Source organism: Silurus aristotelis (assembly GCF_946808225.1).
Source record: "Silurus aristotelis genome assembly, chromosome: 22".
NCBI lineage: Eukaryota > Metazoa > Chordata > Actinopteri > Siluriformes > Siluridae > Silurus > Silurus aristotelis.
In genome coordinates this window covers 4,464,261-4,482,967 of record NC_139595.1, presented here as the reverse complement: position 1 = coordinate 4,482,967, position 18,707 = coordinate 4,464,261, and the positions used below count along the sequence as shown (strand labels likewise).

Sequence of the window (18,707 nt, the reverse complement as noted above, 5' to 3'; positions counted from 1 at the left end):
AGGTTTTGAAGCTTAAATGGGTTGGATTTACTGTGCAATCTGGCAACCCTGATCTTGGAACAGGTGAACCGCAGCGCTCCTGCAGTCACGAGGGACGTAAATGATTTTGACTCACTTGTGTCATTCGATTGTCTTTCGCCAGAAATTTGAATTCGTTTGAGTTACAAAGTAAAAACATTAATCCAAGTCTTCTGGGTTACAAATTTGCCATACAGTATAAAGTAACAAGTCATATACAGGATGCAGCTATCAGATATGTATTTGCCTTTATTTTTATTCTTTATTTTATTTTATTTATTAATTTGTACAGATTTTATTGCATAACTGATTTTCATTCAGCATTTATAAATGTCTAGGAAGCTAGACCTTCCAGTGAGCTACTAATTTACTGTGAATAATGCACAGTATATGAGGAAAAACAGGTTTTAGCCTCAATCTTCTAGATTTACTCTTGCTCGACTTGCATGAAAAGAGTCGTTTGGAAAGAGTCGACTCCCTGCCGAGTCGCCCGTCAGTACCCTGGCTAGAAGACGCGTCGCTGTGCTGCAGCACGCAGATCCGACATCTGCCTCTGCGCCTCGGGCAGCGGACACACCGGGACACGCTGCTGGAAACCATCACCAGGTAGTGTCGATGCTCATGACGCTTAGAAAGAAATAATAAGAATGGCCAGGGAGGGGATGATCTTGGTAATTAGATCGTAAGGTAGTGTTTTAAAGCCAGACATGCAGAGAGACAGTGCACTTTGTTATTTCACGAGATACTGATGAACAATAAAGCACAGATCAGGAGCTACCGATGGATGACATTCTGCATAGAAGCGAGTGGCGTTGAAGTGTTTTCAGGGTGTAGATGCGCATCACAGCGGCTCTGACCTTCACCTGACTATATCTGATTAGATCACATCTCTGGGGACTTTGTGAGTTTGCTTATCACGCAGCGTGTTTTTTTTCCGATGGTGAAATACGTTGGGTGAAATGTATTTGTTATTTTATATTATATATACCCTGTTCTGCACAGGTATCGCTGAAAATTTGCATTGGTGACCCTCGAAATGGCTCTTTAGAATATCATTCTACAGGGTAGATAATAATTTTTTAAATCTTTCTCAATCTTTCAATTGACGCCTAATACGGTGTGTTTTCGGTTTTTGGACGGAAATCTCATATATTTCTAATTAATCTTGTTGTTACTCCATGCTGGCGAGTTAACGGAGATTAAACCCAAAACGACGCACTACGTCGGAGTTAATGAATGACGTCATTTTCGAGCCATTAATGTCGCATAAAGTTTGTTTTTTTTTACGTAGAAATACTTTCTTAATAATTCCTTTTATCGTCTCTCATATGTGAATAAACTCTGTTTTCTATTAGTGAGTATGCATCTATTTAGCTATGTTGACTAGATCACTAACACAAGGTTTGGTTAATGGTGACATTTGCCTACATGCCATATTCATATTCACTGTTCTCTGACCTGCAGCATGGAGCTGATTGATGAGTGGTTATGGAGGCAGGAGTACTGGCTTCCCCCAGGAATCACTTGGAGAGATTTGGAGAAGATGGAAGGTTCTCCTTTCCCCAGGGACCTGCTTATCTCGCTGCCCTTGGCACTGAGTTTCATAGGCCTGCGAAAGATTTTCGAAAGGTGACCAGAGCCATTTACATGGTTCAAATCTGTGTATTACCATGCGTACCATATAGCATTAGAAAATGTAAAAAACAATGCTTCATTTACACGCTATGGAGTAGCAGGTTGTGATGAATTATGGGTTTTTTTGTGCTAGAGAGTTGCTAAATGAAATCTTGATTAGTCAGAATTTTCAATAACAAGAGTTCTAGCTAAAATGCAAACCACAGGTTTATATTAATGAATTATTTGTAAATAATTTTTGTTTCTATAGTAACAGTTTAAGGAGGAATGTTGGACATTCCAATAATCAAAATTGTATAATAAATACATGTGAAACAATGTGAAAATCTGCAAACTAATGTCTCAATTACATTAACATTAAATAAAATGAATAATTAATAAAACAATAATTTGTTGATTGCTGTGATATAATGGGAGCACTTCGGGACTCATTGTTATAGGGAAAACATCTACTTAATCACATTAAGTGTGATTAATCTTGGTAAAGGTTTTTGTTTCACTAATTTGACAATACCCCTGCATTGATAATTTTCCTATAAGACCCCTGTTATATTTATTTCTTACGTATTGCCCACTTGTGTTATATATATATATATATATATATATATATATATATATATATATATATATATATATATATATATATATATATATATATATTAGAGTAAGTCCTAATTCTCCAGAACAGAAGTTCTCTGGTTTCTAGGTAATAATTTTGTACTAGGCCTTTGTCAGCATTTGAAAGTGGAAGAGTGGGAAAAAATGATTAATACAAAGAGTAGAGGTTAGACATACTGACTAGTCCTATTATTGGAATTCAGGATGTTTACAGGTTTCGAATCTCCCAGAGCTATAAAAATCCCAAGAGCTCACAATTGGGAGTGTCGGCTTTCAATTAACACCTAAAAAAAAGTCTAGACCTCAAAGCACATGTAAAATAACGGAATAGAAATTTTTAAGCTTTTGAAGATAAGTGCAAAATCACGAATGTTTTGTATATTTAAAGTGGTATAATGAATACAATCTTTTTGTTAAGGTAATTCCTTTATTTTTTGGCATTATCTGTTAGCCATATGCTGGCATGTAACAGCACTCTGTCTTTTGTGAAGACAGAAAAGATGAGAGCTGAGATAACTGTGGGTTTATAGAGTTGTGTGATTGTCTCAGTGCTGGCTCAGGGGTCCAGGAGACACGTAAAGCATGAGATACTGAAACAAAAACAGCAGCAGGCCAGCCTAGAGCAAAAGTGTCTGAGTTTGTGTGTGTATAAGATGTGATTTTGTTACATTGGCAGCTGACCACTATTGTAACCTGAGAGTACCTGAGAAATCACCTGATCAATTTGTCCTTCTTGCCTATGTTTGATCTTTTCTGCGTCTAATTAACATCTCACTCATGCTCATGTGTCATGTTTCTTATTAAGGAGCTTTGCTGTTCCTCTGAGCAAACAGCTAGGGGTGAAGGACAGAGTGCGCTTATCAGCCTCAGCTGCCCCAAGCCTGGAGGCCTTTTACACCAAACACAGCAGACAACCTGCACCAGTGAGCTCTGGGAAAATAGCACACACACACACACACACACACACGCACACACACACACACACACACACACACACACACACACAAACACACAAAAGATGCATTGTTCATCAAGGCAGTATGTGTGAACTCCCAGGTGGCTCTTGTAATTTTGCATACCTTCTTCCTGGAAAATTATATTCATGTCGCTTTACAAACCATTATAGATGCTAACACCTTTTCTAAACTGTGTCTAGAATCAGAGTTTAACATAGAAACAGGCCCTATTTTTGGCACATTTATGTTTTATTATGATCACGTCGATCAGAGTTTGATCTGGGTTCTTTTGAAAATGTATATTAATTAAAGCCTTTCATGAAGATACATAAGAAAGTATGCTAATATTTTATAAGGAGTCATAGTTGACACAGATAGCACTTCTCTCTGAATTAACAAGCTTCTCTAATAGATAGGTCATTTAATTTTAGAGCTTAACATTTTTTTTTTTTTTTTAAAGCCATGATAATTAGCTTCAGCTGTGTCAGAGAAGGTATGTGTTAATAGGTTCTCTTAAATAGGTAGCTGTTTTGTATGAGCTGAGAAACCTAGACAGGACCTCTGTCCTCTGCTCTCAAGGTCACTTTCATCCTTTCACTGGATGTAATTATGTCCAAATTTTTGGTCATTGTCCAGCACTGACACAGGGATACAATCAAAAAGGGTTTCTTCTTTCATGAAGTTATACAACTTCATAGTTCATCAAATAAAATAAACCCAGACAAGTAAATCCTTTGCAATATTTGTAGCACTACTGCATGTGTTATTAAGTCAAGTCAAGTCAAGTCAAGTCAAGTCAAGTCAAGTTTATCTTCTAGCGCTTTTCACAACAGATATTGTCTCAAAACAGCTTCACAGAATTAAACAGTTAAATACACTAACTTGATGCGTCTTCTATTCTATGATTGTTATAGTTGATCTTTGCATATTTGCATTTTGTAGCTTAGAGAAACAACATATCCAAACTTCTTATGTTCGAAAAGTAAAGTCTATCCTTTGTTCAACTTTATTTTTGCTATTTCTGTATTTTTTTCAGAATGAGCTCAGCAGTCTGGTGAAGCAGAGTGGCCTAACCCAGAAACAAGTAGAGATCTGGTTCCATCACCGGCGAAATCAGGACAGACCCAGCAACACCAAGAAGTTCTGCGAGGCAAGGTGTGTTCACATTAAATAATCAAGATTATTCACATTTATCTACCATGTTCCCTATATACCACTTATTAGCAGTGATTATCACGTCTGCATCTTTTAGATACAGTCACACAACATTTAATTGTATTTTAGTGATAAATGATATCCTGTCATAAAATGCATTGTTTTGCTAATGGCAATGTGATCTGTCCAGGTCTTCTATCTGAATATTTAAGTCCAAAACCACTTTTATTTTGTTTTGTAGCTGGAGGTTTGTCTTCTACTTAATATCTTTCACCGGTGGTCTCGCATCGCTAATCAGCGTAAGTATGTCGTTGCAGTATTTTGTAGCCTTTTTGTCTATAGCATGTTGTGTGCTAGTTACACCAGAATTGTATGAATTGTTTAACATCATTTAATATTTAACAGATAAATGTCCGCAAACAAATATTTTACATTATTTGAAATGAGTAGTAAATAAATAACCAGACATGAACACTGATTGTAATAAAAAAATCTTTGCCAGAAAGGTTCACAGGGTGAATTTGATTGAAAATAAAGGTGTGAATTGAGACTAGTAATTGATAGTTCATAAGTATTTAATGTGACTCAGAAGAACGAGTAGTCTCAAAAAATATTCATTAATTTTCTACTATAAATGCATGAGTAAAGCATCGCAAAATCTTAGTAGGGTATGTACAGGAAACCGAATTAAATAGTTTACCTCTTAACTCTTCTAGTCAGAGTTGTTTACTTTTTTTGTAAAGTGACTCCAAAACAGTACTCCCCCGCTTTACCGCGGTTCGAATCTCATGCCCTGGTTTATTTTGCATTTGCCACATAACTAATTTTGCTGATTTTCCCGGTCTCTCGCCGATAGATCAAAACAATTATAGGGAATTGTTTATATAGATAAAATATAATAAATTTATAATTATGTATTATAAAATGAAGTAAAATGTTAACACAGTACAGTACTGTATACATAAAAAAGCATGTTTTTGGGTGCGGTTTTGGAATGTAACCACCATGATAAACGGGGGATTACTGTAAAAAAAAAAAAAATAGCGTTAATTTTGATGAACGAGAGTCAAAGAACCAAGTCACTAAAATGATCCAATCTTCCAGTCACTAATTGGGACTGGCATCCCATGAGTGTAAGCAGAAGGCCCAACCATCGATCTAAAATGAACCAAGCCTTAGTGCCGGTCCCAAGCCCGGATAAATGGGGAGGGTTGCGTTAGGAAGAGCATCCAGTGTAAAAACATGTGCCAAATCCAACATGCGGATGGTCCGCTGTAGCGACCCCTAATGGGAGATGCCGAAAGAAAGAAAGTTTGTAAAATTAATCAGTTAAACTTATAATGAAAATCATGGGCAATTATACATTTTAGTAATGTAGATGAGATTAAGAAGGTTTCAATTAAATTGTCAATCATGAATTGACAGACTATGCTGACATTTTTGCCATTTGTATCTCTGGGTTTTTCCTATAGTACAAATAATAATGTTTATAATAAAGAGATAAAAACTGCCATTACAGTACATCCTTACAACACAAGACACAATTAAATAAGTAACTTCATGTGTGTATAATAAGTCATTGACAATAAATAAAATTTCAAAAAGTGGAATGTGACCAGTGTATGTAAATTTGCACTGTTAGACAAGTCTAATTATTATTCATTCACATTGTAACTTGCATATAATATGTTGCCTCTAAAGCACTTTGGAATATGATACATATTTTTATAATACCGTTTGCCACAAATCATTGATGTCTCTTGTAAACCAAGAGCCCATGGGCAGGATACATTCTCACACACTGAGCTGTCAGTCATCTATTAATAGAACTACTTAAATGCTTTATTAATTTTCCAATGCTCTCATTCATCACATTGTCATCTTTTATATTAGAGTTCATACACAGCAACAGGAAGTAACCTAATCTGTCTGATTCGTCTTCGTCAACTTTCACTGCTGTATGCAGGAGTGAACGTGTGCGCGTGCATGTGTTTGTGTGTGTGCGTGTAAATATGTGAGTGCATTAGTGAGTCTGTGTGTATCTTTGTATGAGTGTGTATGTGTGTGCTACAGAAGGCTGTTATCTGAGCTCATTCTTTCTTTTCCTCACAGACACCTTGGTTTTGGGAGCAGAAGGAGTGCTGGAGGGGATATCCCCAACAAGTAAGCTTGCCTAATGCCTCTACAAACCACACAATCACACACTGCAAATACACAAATATAAGCACGGCATGAGAAAAATACGCAAATCTTTGTTTCTGCATTTGTTCTGGCAGCCCACTGCAAAAAAGAGCTGTTTAACAATTTTGTGAGCAAGAGTAAGAGTAAGAGTGTGTGTGTGTGTGTGTGTGTGTGTGTGTGTGTGTGTGTGTGTGTGTGTGTGTGTGTGTGTGTTTTGGTTACTGTGATTATATTTAGCGATAAATTATGTAATATAGTGTTAATTATTGATGGCAGAGGAAGGTCTTCACTAGGATGTGTGTATGTGTGTGTGTGTGTGTGTGTGTGTGTGTGTGTATGTGTGTGTATGTGTATGTGTGTGTGTGTGTGTGTGTGTGTGTGTGTGTGTGTGTGTGTGTGTGTGTGTGTGTGTGTGTGTGTGTGTGTGTGTGTGTGTTTGTTTGTTTGGGAATGTATTTTATGTTGGATAATTTATGAACTAGCACAATTGAGGTGGCAGTACAGGTGTACACAAACACACACACACACACACACACACACACACACACACACACACACACACACACACACACACACACCTGGATACCTGATTTGTCAGAGTTTTGCCTTTGGCTATTTTATCTTTTTTGCTTCTCTAGACTTTGGCCTCCATCAGCAAAATTAATTGATCTAAGTGTTTAATACACATATTTGTGTGCAGCGTGTGGAAAATGTGCACTACTGGTATTACATGCTGGAACTGGGCTTCTACTGGTCCCTGCTGCTCTGCGTCTCTGTGGACGTCAAGAGAAAAGTAAGCAATCGCAGCGTGCTTCAGTCGCTTTAGCTGCTACTTAGCATTGCACATAGTGATCTTAGGCTTGTATGCAGCTGCTCAACTGGTAAAACCCATTTCATAAACTTCCAGATGCAAAGTTCCCTGCACTAATGTTGCTTCATGATACAGTTTGGAACTAGTGGGTGCTGCAACAGAGGATAGTTGATTTTTTTCATGCCATGTGAGTTAGATATTTCATGAACTGATTTATTGCATCCTTTGCCATGTTTTAAAGTCACAGAGCTTATCACGTTCTAATGCCAGTGTTTGTGGAGAGTGCATATAATAGGGCTTGAGTTTATTGCAGCTTTCAGCAATCAACAATTATTATAATGTCCACATACCTTAAGCCTTATTGTTTTTGTCAGGTGACAGAATGGGACGACAAATGCAACATTACATTTTTCAAAACATTTAAAAAAATAGAGCAAAAAATATGTTTAATCTTAAAACTGCCTGAACAGTAATGTTTTTTTTGTTAAAGGATTTTAAAGAACAGATTGTTCACCACATTGCAACCATTTTCCTGCTTGGGTTCTCCTACTGCGCCAACTACATCCGCATTGGCACTCTGGTCATGCTCGTCCATGACTCCTCGGATTTCCTGTTAGAGGTAAGAATGCACTGTGCATAATATCAGGAACATTCAGTCACACAGTGGACATGTGAATTCATCAATGTTTTTTTAGCTCACTGTCAGAAAACTCTATATATATCATGAAACTTGAAAAATGTGATTTAGCAACTTTTGTCTTATTCTTTAAAAGAATCTAAAACATGAGAAATGCAGTATGTTTATTGATATATATATATATATATATATATATATATATATATATATATATATATATATATATATATATATATATATATGTGATGCACTTAGTGATTCTGGTGCTTATTCTCTAGCATTTTATAAGAGAAAAAGGGTGATTTCAAGGTATCAGAAAGGTATTATTATTATTATTATTATTATTATTATTATGAAAGGTATCAGTCGTTTTGTACGAGTACAGTATCATCATGCAATGTTAACATGTCCTGGAGATAAAGTGAGTTATGGCAGAAATGTGACTATGGGGTGAAAAGCACTGTGATGGTAACGAAGTTAGCGTCATACTTGAAGCTTTGGAAACTGCTTTATATGAAAAGAGTGTATGGATTAAGACATGAGAGAGCTGAGCAGACTGAAAAATAAAAAGCTTAGATGCATTGCTCTCTTTAGGTAAAGATTGAACTCCCATGAGTCAAGTACACAGTGAAATGAAACAACGTTCCTCCAGGACCGAGGTGCTACATAAAACAACATAAAACAACACTCACAGAAACAGAAAAACACAGGGCCAAGAACTGTAGAAAAATCCTTGCCACATAAAGTGCATGTGTGCAACCTGGTGCAAACAATGCAAAAAGACAACACAAGACAGTGCAAGAAAACACAGGACAGTGCATGACAATACACAAAACACAAAATACCTCTGCCAGTAAACCTGTCGTAACAAAATAAGGTGAACACTAGCAGAAAAATTTAAGCAGAGTATTGTGCGAATTAACAAATAGCAGCAGTCAAGATAAAGTAAACAGTGGCAAAAAAATGTGGACAGAATATTGTGCAGAATATTGAGCACCACTCTTAGAAGGTAAAGCATTGTGGGTAGTGAGTGGAAATAGAGACCGTTTTATTATGAGATGAGTTTATTTTATTCTGAGAGATGTGATGTCTAAAGTGATGCTGGAACTTTTTTCTTTCTCCACAGTCAGCAAAAATGTTCAATTATGCAGGCTGGAAAAAAACGTGCGACTTGCTTTTTGTGGTTTTTGCTGTAGTGTTCCTGGTCACACGCCTGGTCGTGTTTCCAAGCAAGTAAGACCTTTGTCCTGCCAGCTTTCATTATGAGACAATTACTTAATTAATAATGTAAGATCAAGAAAATGATAGTGTAACAACATAGCTGTGGTGTAATAGATGAGTAATTAGATCCATGCCAGGTGGCACTAATGTTATTTTCCTGCACTTATTGATAAGCAACCTCTCTTTTTATTGCAACGACTTCCAGAATTTCTGATATTTATCATCATCTAACTCCATAGGATTATATACACTACTCTGATCTCTTCGATGGAGGTCTTCCAGCCGTTTGTGGGGTATTATTTCTTCAACTCTCTGTTACTTGTGCTGCAGTTCCTGCACATCTTCTGGGCTTGGCTTATACTGCGCATGATCTACAAGTTCCTCTTTCTGGGAAAGGTCTGTCACAGCTTTTTTAAATAAAAATAAATTGATTGTTGATCAATGTGAGAGAATGCGGATGGTCTAGTGACCAGAAAACAAAGGTTTAGCTGATAATCAGTCGCTGACAAAACGTCCTAGATGCGCTGTCCATCCTCGTCACTTGCAATGAAAATCTCAACATCTTCAGCTCTACTACCTCCAGCTCCACCTCCTGTCTTTTAGTCAATGCCACTGTCTCTAAACCATACAACATCGCAGGTCTCACCACAGTCCTATAAACTTTGCCTTTCACTCTTGCAGATACTCTTCTATCACAGATCACTCCTGCCACTCTTCTCCTGTAGTTACTGCAGGTCTGCACATCTCCATTATTCTTGAAAAATGGTACCAGCACACTCCTTCTTCATTCCTCAGGCATCCACTCACCTTCAAGAATCTTGTTAAACAATCCAGTTCATCTGGTCCAACCAACATATCACTCTTCATCCTGTTAATCGCTGCTCTCACTTTCTTCCTACTAAACTGATCCACTTCCTGCTTTACCATCTCCACACCATCCAACCTTCTCTCTCTCTCTCTCTCTCTTTTTCTCTCTCTCTCTCTCTCTCTCTCTCTCTCTCTCTCTCTCTCTCTCTCTCTCTCTCTCTCTCTCTCTCTCTCATTTTCCTCATTTTCCTCATTCATCAGCTTCTCTAAATACTCCCTCCATCTTCTCAACACACTCTCCTCACTAGTCAACACATTTCCATCTCCATCCTTTATTGCTCTAACTTGCAGCACATCCTTCCCAGCTCGGTCCCTCTGCCTGGACAATCAGTACAAGTCCTTTTCTTTTTCCTTATTGTCCAACTTCTCATACAGCTTCTCATATGCCTTTTCCTTGGCTTTCGCCACATCCCTCTTCACCTTCTGCTGCATCTCCTTGTACTCCTGCCTACTTTTCTCATCACTCTGCTGATCCCACTTCTGTTTTGCCAACCTCTTTCTCCTGATGCTCTCCTGCACTTCCTCATTCCACCACCACGTTTTTTTGTCTTCCTTTCTTTTTCCAGATGTCACAATAATGATCTTTGTAGCTGTCTCTCTTATCACTTAACACCCTGCCGTCTCCAATCATTTTCAGGTTGCATCTCCTGCATAAATTGTAGTCCACCTGTGTGCACCTTCCTTCACTCTAATACATGTACCAGAACAATCACATTATTTATCTATTTTTTATTTAAATGGAATCATAGAGAAACCCTTTAATTTAGTGTGATATTTAAAATCGTGTGATATTTTCAATTATATATTTAAAATGCGCTCCAGGTCTATACAAAAAGTCTTTCATTTTATACTTGTGCTACTTCAAACATTCTGACTATCACCCTGTTTCCCTGCAGTTGGATAAGGATGAACGCAGTGATGATGAAAGTGAGGCAGAAGAGGAGGAAGATGTAGATGAAGAAGAGGATCATGCCTCATGGAGGAAGAGGAAAGTGGTCCTGGATTCTAAACTGGCCATGATGACGTCAAGCTGTGTTTTAAACAACTTGGCAAATCAGAGAGTTAATGCAAGCAGCAGAACTCCCAAAGCGAGATAACACGACTTAGCTGGAGAGTGAGAGCACTGAGGTTACCCTTGCAGTAATGTTCACTATTCATTAAAAACAAAATGACATGGGTCATTCACAGGATGGATCTTGTAGCCATGAAACATTGCTATTGATTGCCAGGTTCTGATTATCCTAGAATGTCTCAAATGCTAGTCTCGTACTGTAAAACCTATGGACTGGTCGTTTACGCTGCTGGAGCTTCAGTGCACTCGTTGTTTCAGCGTTTTTCAATATTTCCATTCCTATTTTGATACAACAAAATATGCACAAATCCAGTGATTTGTCTTTCTGAAAAATATATTAATCTAAAGGCAAAAAATGCAGTATGAGAGCCCACATGAAAAATCTGTCTTTTCTTTGTACATAATGTCCTTTATGTATTTCATTTGTTTTACTTATTGTTATAATTAAATGAGTTCAAGAATTCCAGCTCACCTTTTTACGACGTGACATCTTTGTTGGAACAGAATCAAAATCATATTACCCATCATGCAGTGTGTTATTGGTCTTGTATGTATGGCGATGACAGTGTGGATGGGAAAACAGATGTGCAGCATGTCACATTGTTCTTTATTTTCCCTTATCACCAGAGATGTTTTCAATGGAAAACTCACTTCATTAAATATGCCTCTTTTATTTATATATTTTAAAGTTTCTTTTCATATGCTAAACCACCCTGTAAATTTGTGTGGTAACATTAAATGTAATGTTATAAACTTTCACTTCCAGTTGAACTTTCTTTAAACACGTTTTAATAATACAAGATTATTTTGGTTTGCTGCGATAGTAGTGTGATGTGATATATATATATATATATATATATATATATATATATATATATATATATATATATATATATATATATATAAAAATAATGAACATAATGATTAAACAATTATAAAATATATATATATATATATATATATATATATATATATATATATATATATATATATATATATATATAATAATGAACATAATGATTAAACAATTATAAAATATATATATATATGTACACTTTGTATCTCAGAATTTAAGAAACTTTGAGGCAAGGCAGACACAACAGGTATTGTACTGCCCCCTTGTGGACAGTACTTCGTGTAAAAAAAAAACCCCAAAAAAAGCTAGGGTTAGGTTTAACCACGTATTTTTAAATAATTTATATTTCTTTAATAAGTAGCTATATAACAATTAAATTAGAACTAGAGTTAATCTTATTGTTATTTAAGTAAAATGTAATAAATAATAACCATATAATAACATTACAATTAGGGTTAACATAACTCTGAACGAAACAAAACTAGAGTTAGAGTTAATCACATTTTAAATACATTTATATTTTATTAATAGTTAAATTTAAACTTAAAACGTGTGCAACGCGTGTCTCTGTGGCGCAATCGGTTAGCGCGTTCGGCTGTTAACCGAAAGGTTGGTGGTTCGAGCCCACCCAGGGACGGATACTGTTTTTAATCAATTCATGTTTTTTTTTTTTTTTTTTTTTTTTTTTTTTTTAAATGATATTAAATTAGGTGCCAACCCATAACATACACAGAACTAAAAACTAAATAAATGCATTTAAACTGTTTTATAATTCATTCAACATTTAAATATTCGGCCACTAGGGGGAGGTAAGAGGCGCTAAATATTTTAATGTGCGCTGCGCGTCTTCTAATGACAGCTAATCAGCGCAAGTTTCTCCATCTTTCCTCAGCCAATGCCGTTCTGGCGTTCCATCTTTTTATATTTCCAGTGGCAATCGCACGTCTTATCTTCATCCAGTCTCATCTCCAAGTGTTGAACTGTGTTTCGAGAAAAGTCGAGAAAAGTCAGATAAAATAAACTACACGAACACCAACAACCGCTTTCTCTAACTTTTTGTGTTATTGTGCATTAAGGTGTTTTTTTCGTGAGCTTAGGGTGCTAGTATATTGCGTCACTTTTTGTACTAATAATGTCCTTTATGTATTTAATTTGTGTTATTGTAATTATTGTAATTATTAAATGAGTTGAAGAATTCCAGCTCACTTTTTTAAAGATGTGGCATCTCCTAGGGTTAACATAACCCAACCCTCAGCTAAACAAAACTAGGGTTAGGGCTAATCACATATTTTAAATTAATTTATATTTTAATAATAGTAACTATATAACTATTACCACTATTTACCCACGCATTTTAACAATGGACATTAAAAATTAAAAAGCCTCGGTGGATTACCGACACCATGTGAGTCTCTGTGGCGCAATCGGTTAGCGCGTTCGGCTGTTAACCGAAAGGTTGGTGGTTCGAGCCCACCCAGGGACGAAGTTAGTTTTTAATTTGTTTACGATAGTAAATTAAGTACTAACTCATAACATACTCGCAAAGTAATTCTTTTGTAGTTAAAAAAAAACTATATGCATTAAAAACATTTTTATCATAAATTCAGAATGTTAATGTATGGCCACTAGGGGAGCTAAGAGGCGCAAAATTTAACAGCTCTAGTCAAGTCAAGTCAAGTCAAGAGGCTTTTATTGTCATTTCTACTATAAACAATGGATATACACAGTAAAAACGAGACAACGTTCCCCTGGTTCTACACTAAACAACATAGAGCTGCAACACAACGCAAAGCTAGATAAAGTGCATCGAGTGCAACCTAGTGCAAACAGTGCAGACGAAAATCAGTACAGACAGACAGTGCAGACAGTATAAACAGACAGACAAAACAGTACAGACAGACAGACAACACAAGACAATACACATAACACAAGATAGCACCGACCAGTAAATATACTGTATACTCTAAATATACAGTACTGTGCAAAGAGAACTATAAAAACTATAACCAAGAATATATGTAAACAAACACAATGCAGTGCAAAAAACAGCATGTAAACAGTGTGATATGGTTAAGTATAAATAATAAATAAATGATGGTGGAATAGATTGAGATGAGTATTGAGTGTGTGTTAAGTTCAGGTTGTACGGTTCGGTAACACACAGTTGAATTGAGTGTGTGTGTGTGTGTGTGTGTAAGTGTGTGTGTGTGTTCCATTTTAGTTCTGTGTATTAGGAGGCCCGACGGCTTGCGAGAAAAGCGCAAATTTCTCCATCTTTCCTCAGCCAATGCCGTTCTGGCGTTCCATCTTTATATATTTCCTTGGCCAATCACACAACGTATCTTCATCCAGTCTCAGCTAGGGAGTTTTTTATTCTCCAGCTGTTGAACTGCGTTCCGCTGGAGTTATACTTCGAAAAAAGTCAGGTAAAATAAACTACATGAACATAAACAACAGATTATCATAAACATAACATACATTTATAATTTATAACACACTTTCTGTCTGCCTCAGTGTACAAACTTAATTGAAAGCTTATTAATAGGTCAAACAATGAATTTTGTCTTCCCTTGCTGTTATAGTAAAGCTCCACTCTTTTTTTCTTTTGGGAAACTGGAGTATTGTCCAACTCTAACTTTACACATCATGTCCTCTTGGCGCTTACTGTGTGCAAAGTGGGAAATGTCAGGTCAGGTTGGATCAGGCATCTACATGATGCGTTGTGTGCTTTGTGGAAACACTTCGAGGAGTAACCACCAACCAGCTGTCTACAAACGTTTGGTCGTACACTGTATAGTGAGGTTAATCTTTAAAATATGATAAATTAGTATAGTTTCTTTATGTGCATTTCTGTCTCCGGCCACTAGGTGACAGTAACTCTGTAAAGCCAGGCTAAAAGCGAATATCGAATCGGAAATACGTCACTAGTCCTTTTTTTCTTCGAGGGCAGCCGTGCAGGGTGGGTGAAATTTTCGGTCTCTGTAATCGCTAAAAATATTTAAAAGGCCGCTTGTTAGGAGTCATTAATTACTAATAAAAGTTAAATGAATGCTCTGTATTTTGTTTTAGTGAGGTAGGGAGACGTTTTAATGCGGATTAGCGACATTACGGCGATTCGTCGGAGTAGAGCTAAGCGTCATTAGCGCGAATCATGGCCATGTGTTAGCGGCGGCATTTTTAGGGGTTTTTCCTCATAATTTTTTTTGTGTTGTATTATTTAACGCAAAACAACCTCGCTTGCCTGAATGTATGTGTTAATTTAATAATTAGTTCGTCTTAAGGTATATTTTGTGCTTTAATTAAAGAATTGTAGGAGAAGTTTCACTCGGGGTGAATGTGGCAGTGAATGAAGGCAGCACACACATGGCATTATTTTTTTTTATTAATGGGGTTTGTGTGCAACTTCCGTCCAAAAAAAAAAAAAAAAAAAACCCTAACACTGTTAATGAACAATATTGAAGGCTACATTTATTTAGTCTCCGTGCATATATACTCGTGTCTAGCTCCGTATTGTGTATTTCAGAGCACAGTTTAAGGCTGTTTATAAAACAAAATCCTCACTTGTCTTATGTATCTGCAGGCCAAACCATAAAAACTGATACTGAATATCAGATAGACTGCTTTATTTATTTCTTTACCAATATTAGACTCTTTATCTGCAAAGATTTCGGTCACAATCGTGATTTAAAGCAACAATAGATCTATTAGATCTATTTAGGAGAATATATAGATATTATAAAATACAATATCTTCTTAAGGGACAATATTATAGAAATGAAACTTGGATGTATTTTGGCCAATGTGCAGTTTGTATAACAGTACAGATTTACCGTCTTCTAAAAAAATAACTCAACATACAGCCATTATTGTTTAAATAACTGGCAACAAAAGTGAGTACACCCCAAGTGACCTCAAAACTGCGTTGACGGTTTTGAGCGCTATTATGTAGAACTGTCTTAATCCTCCTGGGCATCAAATTCAGCAGAGCTGCACAGGTTGTTGCTGGGATCCTCTTCCACTCCTGGATGCTTCTCCTCCTTGGGCTTGAGGATGCACCACAGGTGCTCAATAGGGTTTCAGCTCTGGAGACATACTTGGTCACTCAATCAGCTTCCTCAGCAAGGCAGTTGTCATCCTGGTGGTGTGTTTGGGGTCGTTATTTTGTTGGAAAACTGCAGTTTCTGAAGGCAGGACATAATATTCTGCTTCAGAATGTCACAGTTCATGTTGGAATCCCTCAATGAGCAGCAGCACCGAAGCAGCCCCAGATCATGATGTTCCCACCACCATGCTTGATTGTAGGCAAGACACAATTTTCTTGATACTCATGCCCAGGGCATCAAAACACATGCTGGACACCATGTGACCCAAACAAGTTTCTCTTAGTCTCATCAGACCACAGGACAGTAATTCACAATTGTGGACAGGTTGACTGCAGCAGACTGTTAGCAGGCTTCCTCGTGAGTGAGCTTCAGAAGAGGCTTTTTGGAATGGCCATGCAAACCGACTTGTTGCAGTGTGAGCGTATGGTTTGAGCACTGAAAAGTGGACCTTCCGCATCTGCAGCACTCATGCGTCTGTTTTTTGAAACCAGCTTCTGCACCTGACACACAGTAGAAGGACTCAACTTCTTTGATGGACCTTCGCAAGGTCTGTTCCGAGTGGAACCTGTCTTGGAAAAGCTCTGTATGCCCCTAAAACATGAACATGATGAATAGGACTTATCACTTAGGGTGTACTTACTTTTATTGTCAGTTATTTTGAGAATAATGGTTGTATATTGTACACCTTTAGTTGTGTGTTTTGCTTTATTTTACAAGTATGAGGTGAAGGCTAATTATCACGTGTGTTTAATCCGACAGTGAAGGACAAGATGCAGATCTTCGTGAAAACGTTGACCGGCAAGACCATCACCCTTGAGGTGGAGCCCAGTGACACCATTGAGAATGTCAAAGCCAAGATTCAGGACAAGGAAGGTAAGAATTTTTATCTATCTATAGATATAGATAGATAGATAGATAGATAGATAGATAGATAGATAGATAGATAGGTATAGATAGATAGATAGATAGATAGATAGATAGATAGATAGATAGATAGATAGATAGATAGATAGATAGATAGATAGATAGATAGATATAAAAGCTCAAATACCACTGACTGACTCACTCACTCATCATGAAATCTCAAAAACCACTGAATGGATTGCAATGAAATTTGGCACATACCTTCCTCTTGGGTCTTAGGTGCTCACTAAGAAAGGGTTTTGAAAAATTCGGCCTGGATCGCGGCTAACTCGCGAAAAACGCGATTTTTCACGCATTGTAAATTCTTCAAAATAACATTACGGATCCTAATGAAACTTAGTACATTGTTTCTTATTAGATGTTAGCTGCACGATAAAAATTATTTTCAAAGTAGTTTGCCCTGTATCGCTACTACAAAGGGGTAGTACGTTATTTGTTGACGTTACGTTCTGATCTCTGATCATCCAGTCCTGCTCAGTGCTTACTGCTTATTGCCATATTGCTTAGCGTTCTGCCCTCCGTAGCGAAGCACGGTTACTTTCAGCTAGTTATAATTATAAAAGGCAGGTTTTTTGGTGTCAGCATGGTATGAGAATGGGTTTATTAACGGCAGTGTTTTTTGCACAGGTATTCCTCCTGACCAGCAGCGTCTGATTTTCGCTGGCAAGCAGCTTGAAGATGGACGCACGCTGTCCGATTATAACATTCAGAAAGGTGGGTAATATTTCCATGCCCCCTCAGCAGTCTGTGTGTAAAAAATGCTATAACCTTAATGAAAGTGATTGGTTTTGCATATGACAATATATATATATATATCTTCCCAACAGCGTCTAGAACTATTTTGTTTTGTTTATTGATTTCTTATTAAATTTGCCGAACATATGATCTTACTTGTTTAGCAAGATGCTATTAGTGCTTTGGGAACCAGAAGTCATCGTACACTCTTGTCACATGAACATCTTTGTAATTGGAAGCTTATGAAGAACTTCACTGGTGTAATCACAGTGTGGTCTGTGTAGTTATGATTTATGGTACTAAAACATTTTTAATGAGACATTAAAAATAGAGCTTTAAAAAGGCTGATCTTAAATAATTTCTCATTAAGAATTTGCTTAAAAGCTCATATGGAGAATTTTTCTTGTCGCTCAGAATCCACCCTGCACCTGGTGCTGCGTCTGAGAGGAGGGATCATCGAGCCTTCCCTCAGGCAGCTGGCGCAGAAATACAACTGCGAGAAGATGATCTGCCGCAAGTAAGGATCTCGTATGCGCATTTCAACATGCTTTAAAATATATTTGATATAACCCGTTGTTTGTTAATATATATATATATATATATATATAAGATATTTTGGCACACCCACGTGTCTTGACAAAATGATCAGTTTCCCAAGATTATGCCCAAGTGATTAAAAACGACTGGTTTTGTTCACAGATGTTATGCACGTCTTCACCCCCGTGCTGTTAACTGCCGCAAGAAGAAGTGTGGACACACCAACAACCTGCGTCCCAAGAAGAAGCTGAAGTAAACTTTAGCACTAGTGTGCTTAAAATACATGGTCATTGTTTAACAATAAAATGTTAAAAGGAAATCAGTGTCTGTGCTTTTTATTTTTAGAGGTTACTTTTGTAGAACTGATTCAAATAGTTGACA

At 36.9% G+C, this 18,707-nt stretch overlaps 2 protein-coding genes across 5 annotated transcripts; both read left to right on the top strand.

The window, feature by feature from the left end:
- Positions 1–65: 65 nt before the first annotated feature.
- On the top strand, positions 66–11,927 carry cers4b (ceramide synthase 4b). Of its 4 annotated transcripts, none has more exons than XM_083524800.1 (11): positions 442–624; positions 1,483–1,647; positions 3,077–3,194; positions 4,264–4,382; positions 4,624–4,681; positions 6,495–6,545; positions 7,264–7,356; positions 7,865–7,993; positions 9,138–9,244; positions 9,472–9,628; positions 10,996–11,927. In XM_083524800.1, exons 2-11 carry the CDS (start codon positions 1,484–1,486, stop codon positions 11,194–11,196), a joined length of 1,197 nt encoding a protein of 398 aa, XP_083380926.1. In that variant the 5' UTR covers positions 442–624; position 1,483; the 3' UTR covers positions 11,197–11,927. The 4 variants fall into 4 exon arrangements, with proteins under 4 accessions (XP_083380925.1, XP_083380926.1, XP_083380923.1 ...); XM_083524797.1 differs by lacking the exon at positions 442–624 and adding an exon at positions 885–972; XM_083524799.1 differs by lacking the exon at positions 7,264–7,356 and having other exon boundaries at positions 66–624.
- Positions 11,928–14,871: 2,944 nt separating this feature from the next.
- uba52 (ubiquitin A-52 residue ribosomal protein fusion product 1) lies at positions 14,872–18,645 on the top strand. Its single transcript, XM_083526295.1, has 5 exons — positions 14,872–14,986; positions 16,890–17,003; positions 17,682–17,768; positions 18,204–18,306; positions 18,489–18,645. The coding sequence occupies exons 2-5, from the start codon at positions 16,901–16,903 to the stop codon at positions 18,580–18,582; spliced, it is 387 nt and encodes a 128-aa protein (XP_083382421.1). The 5' UTR covers positions 14,872–14,986; positions 16,890–16,900; the 3' UTR covers positions 18,583–18,645.
- Positions 18,646–18,707: the final 62 nt, after the last annotated feature.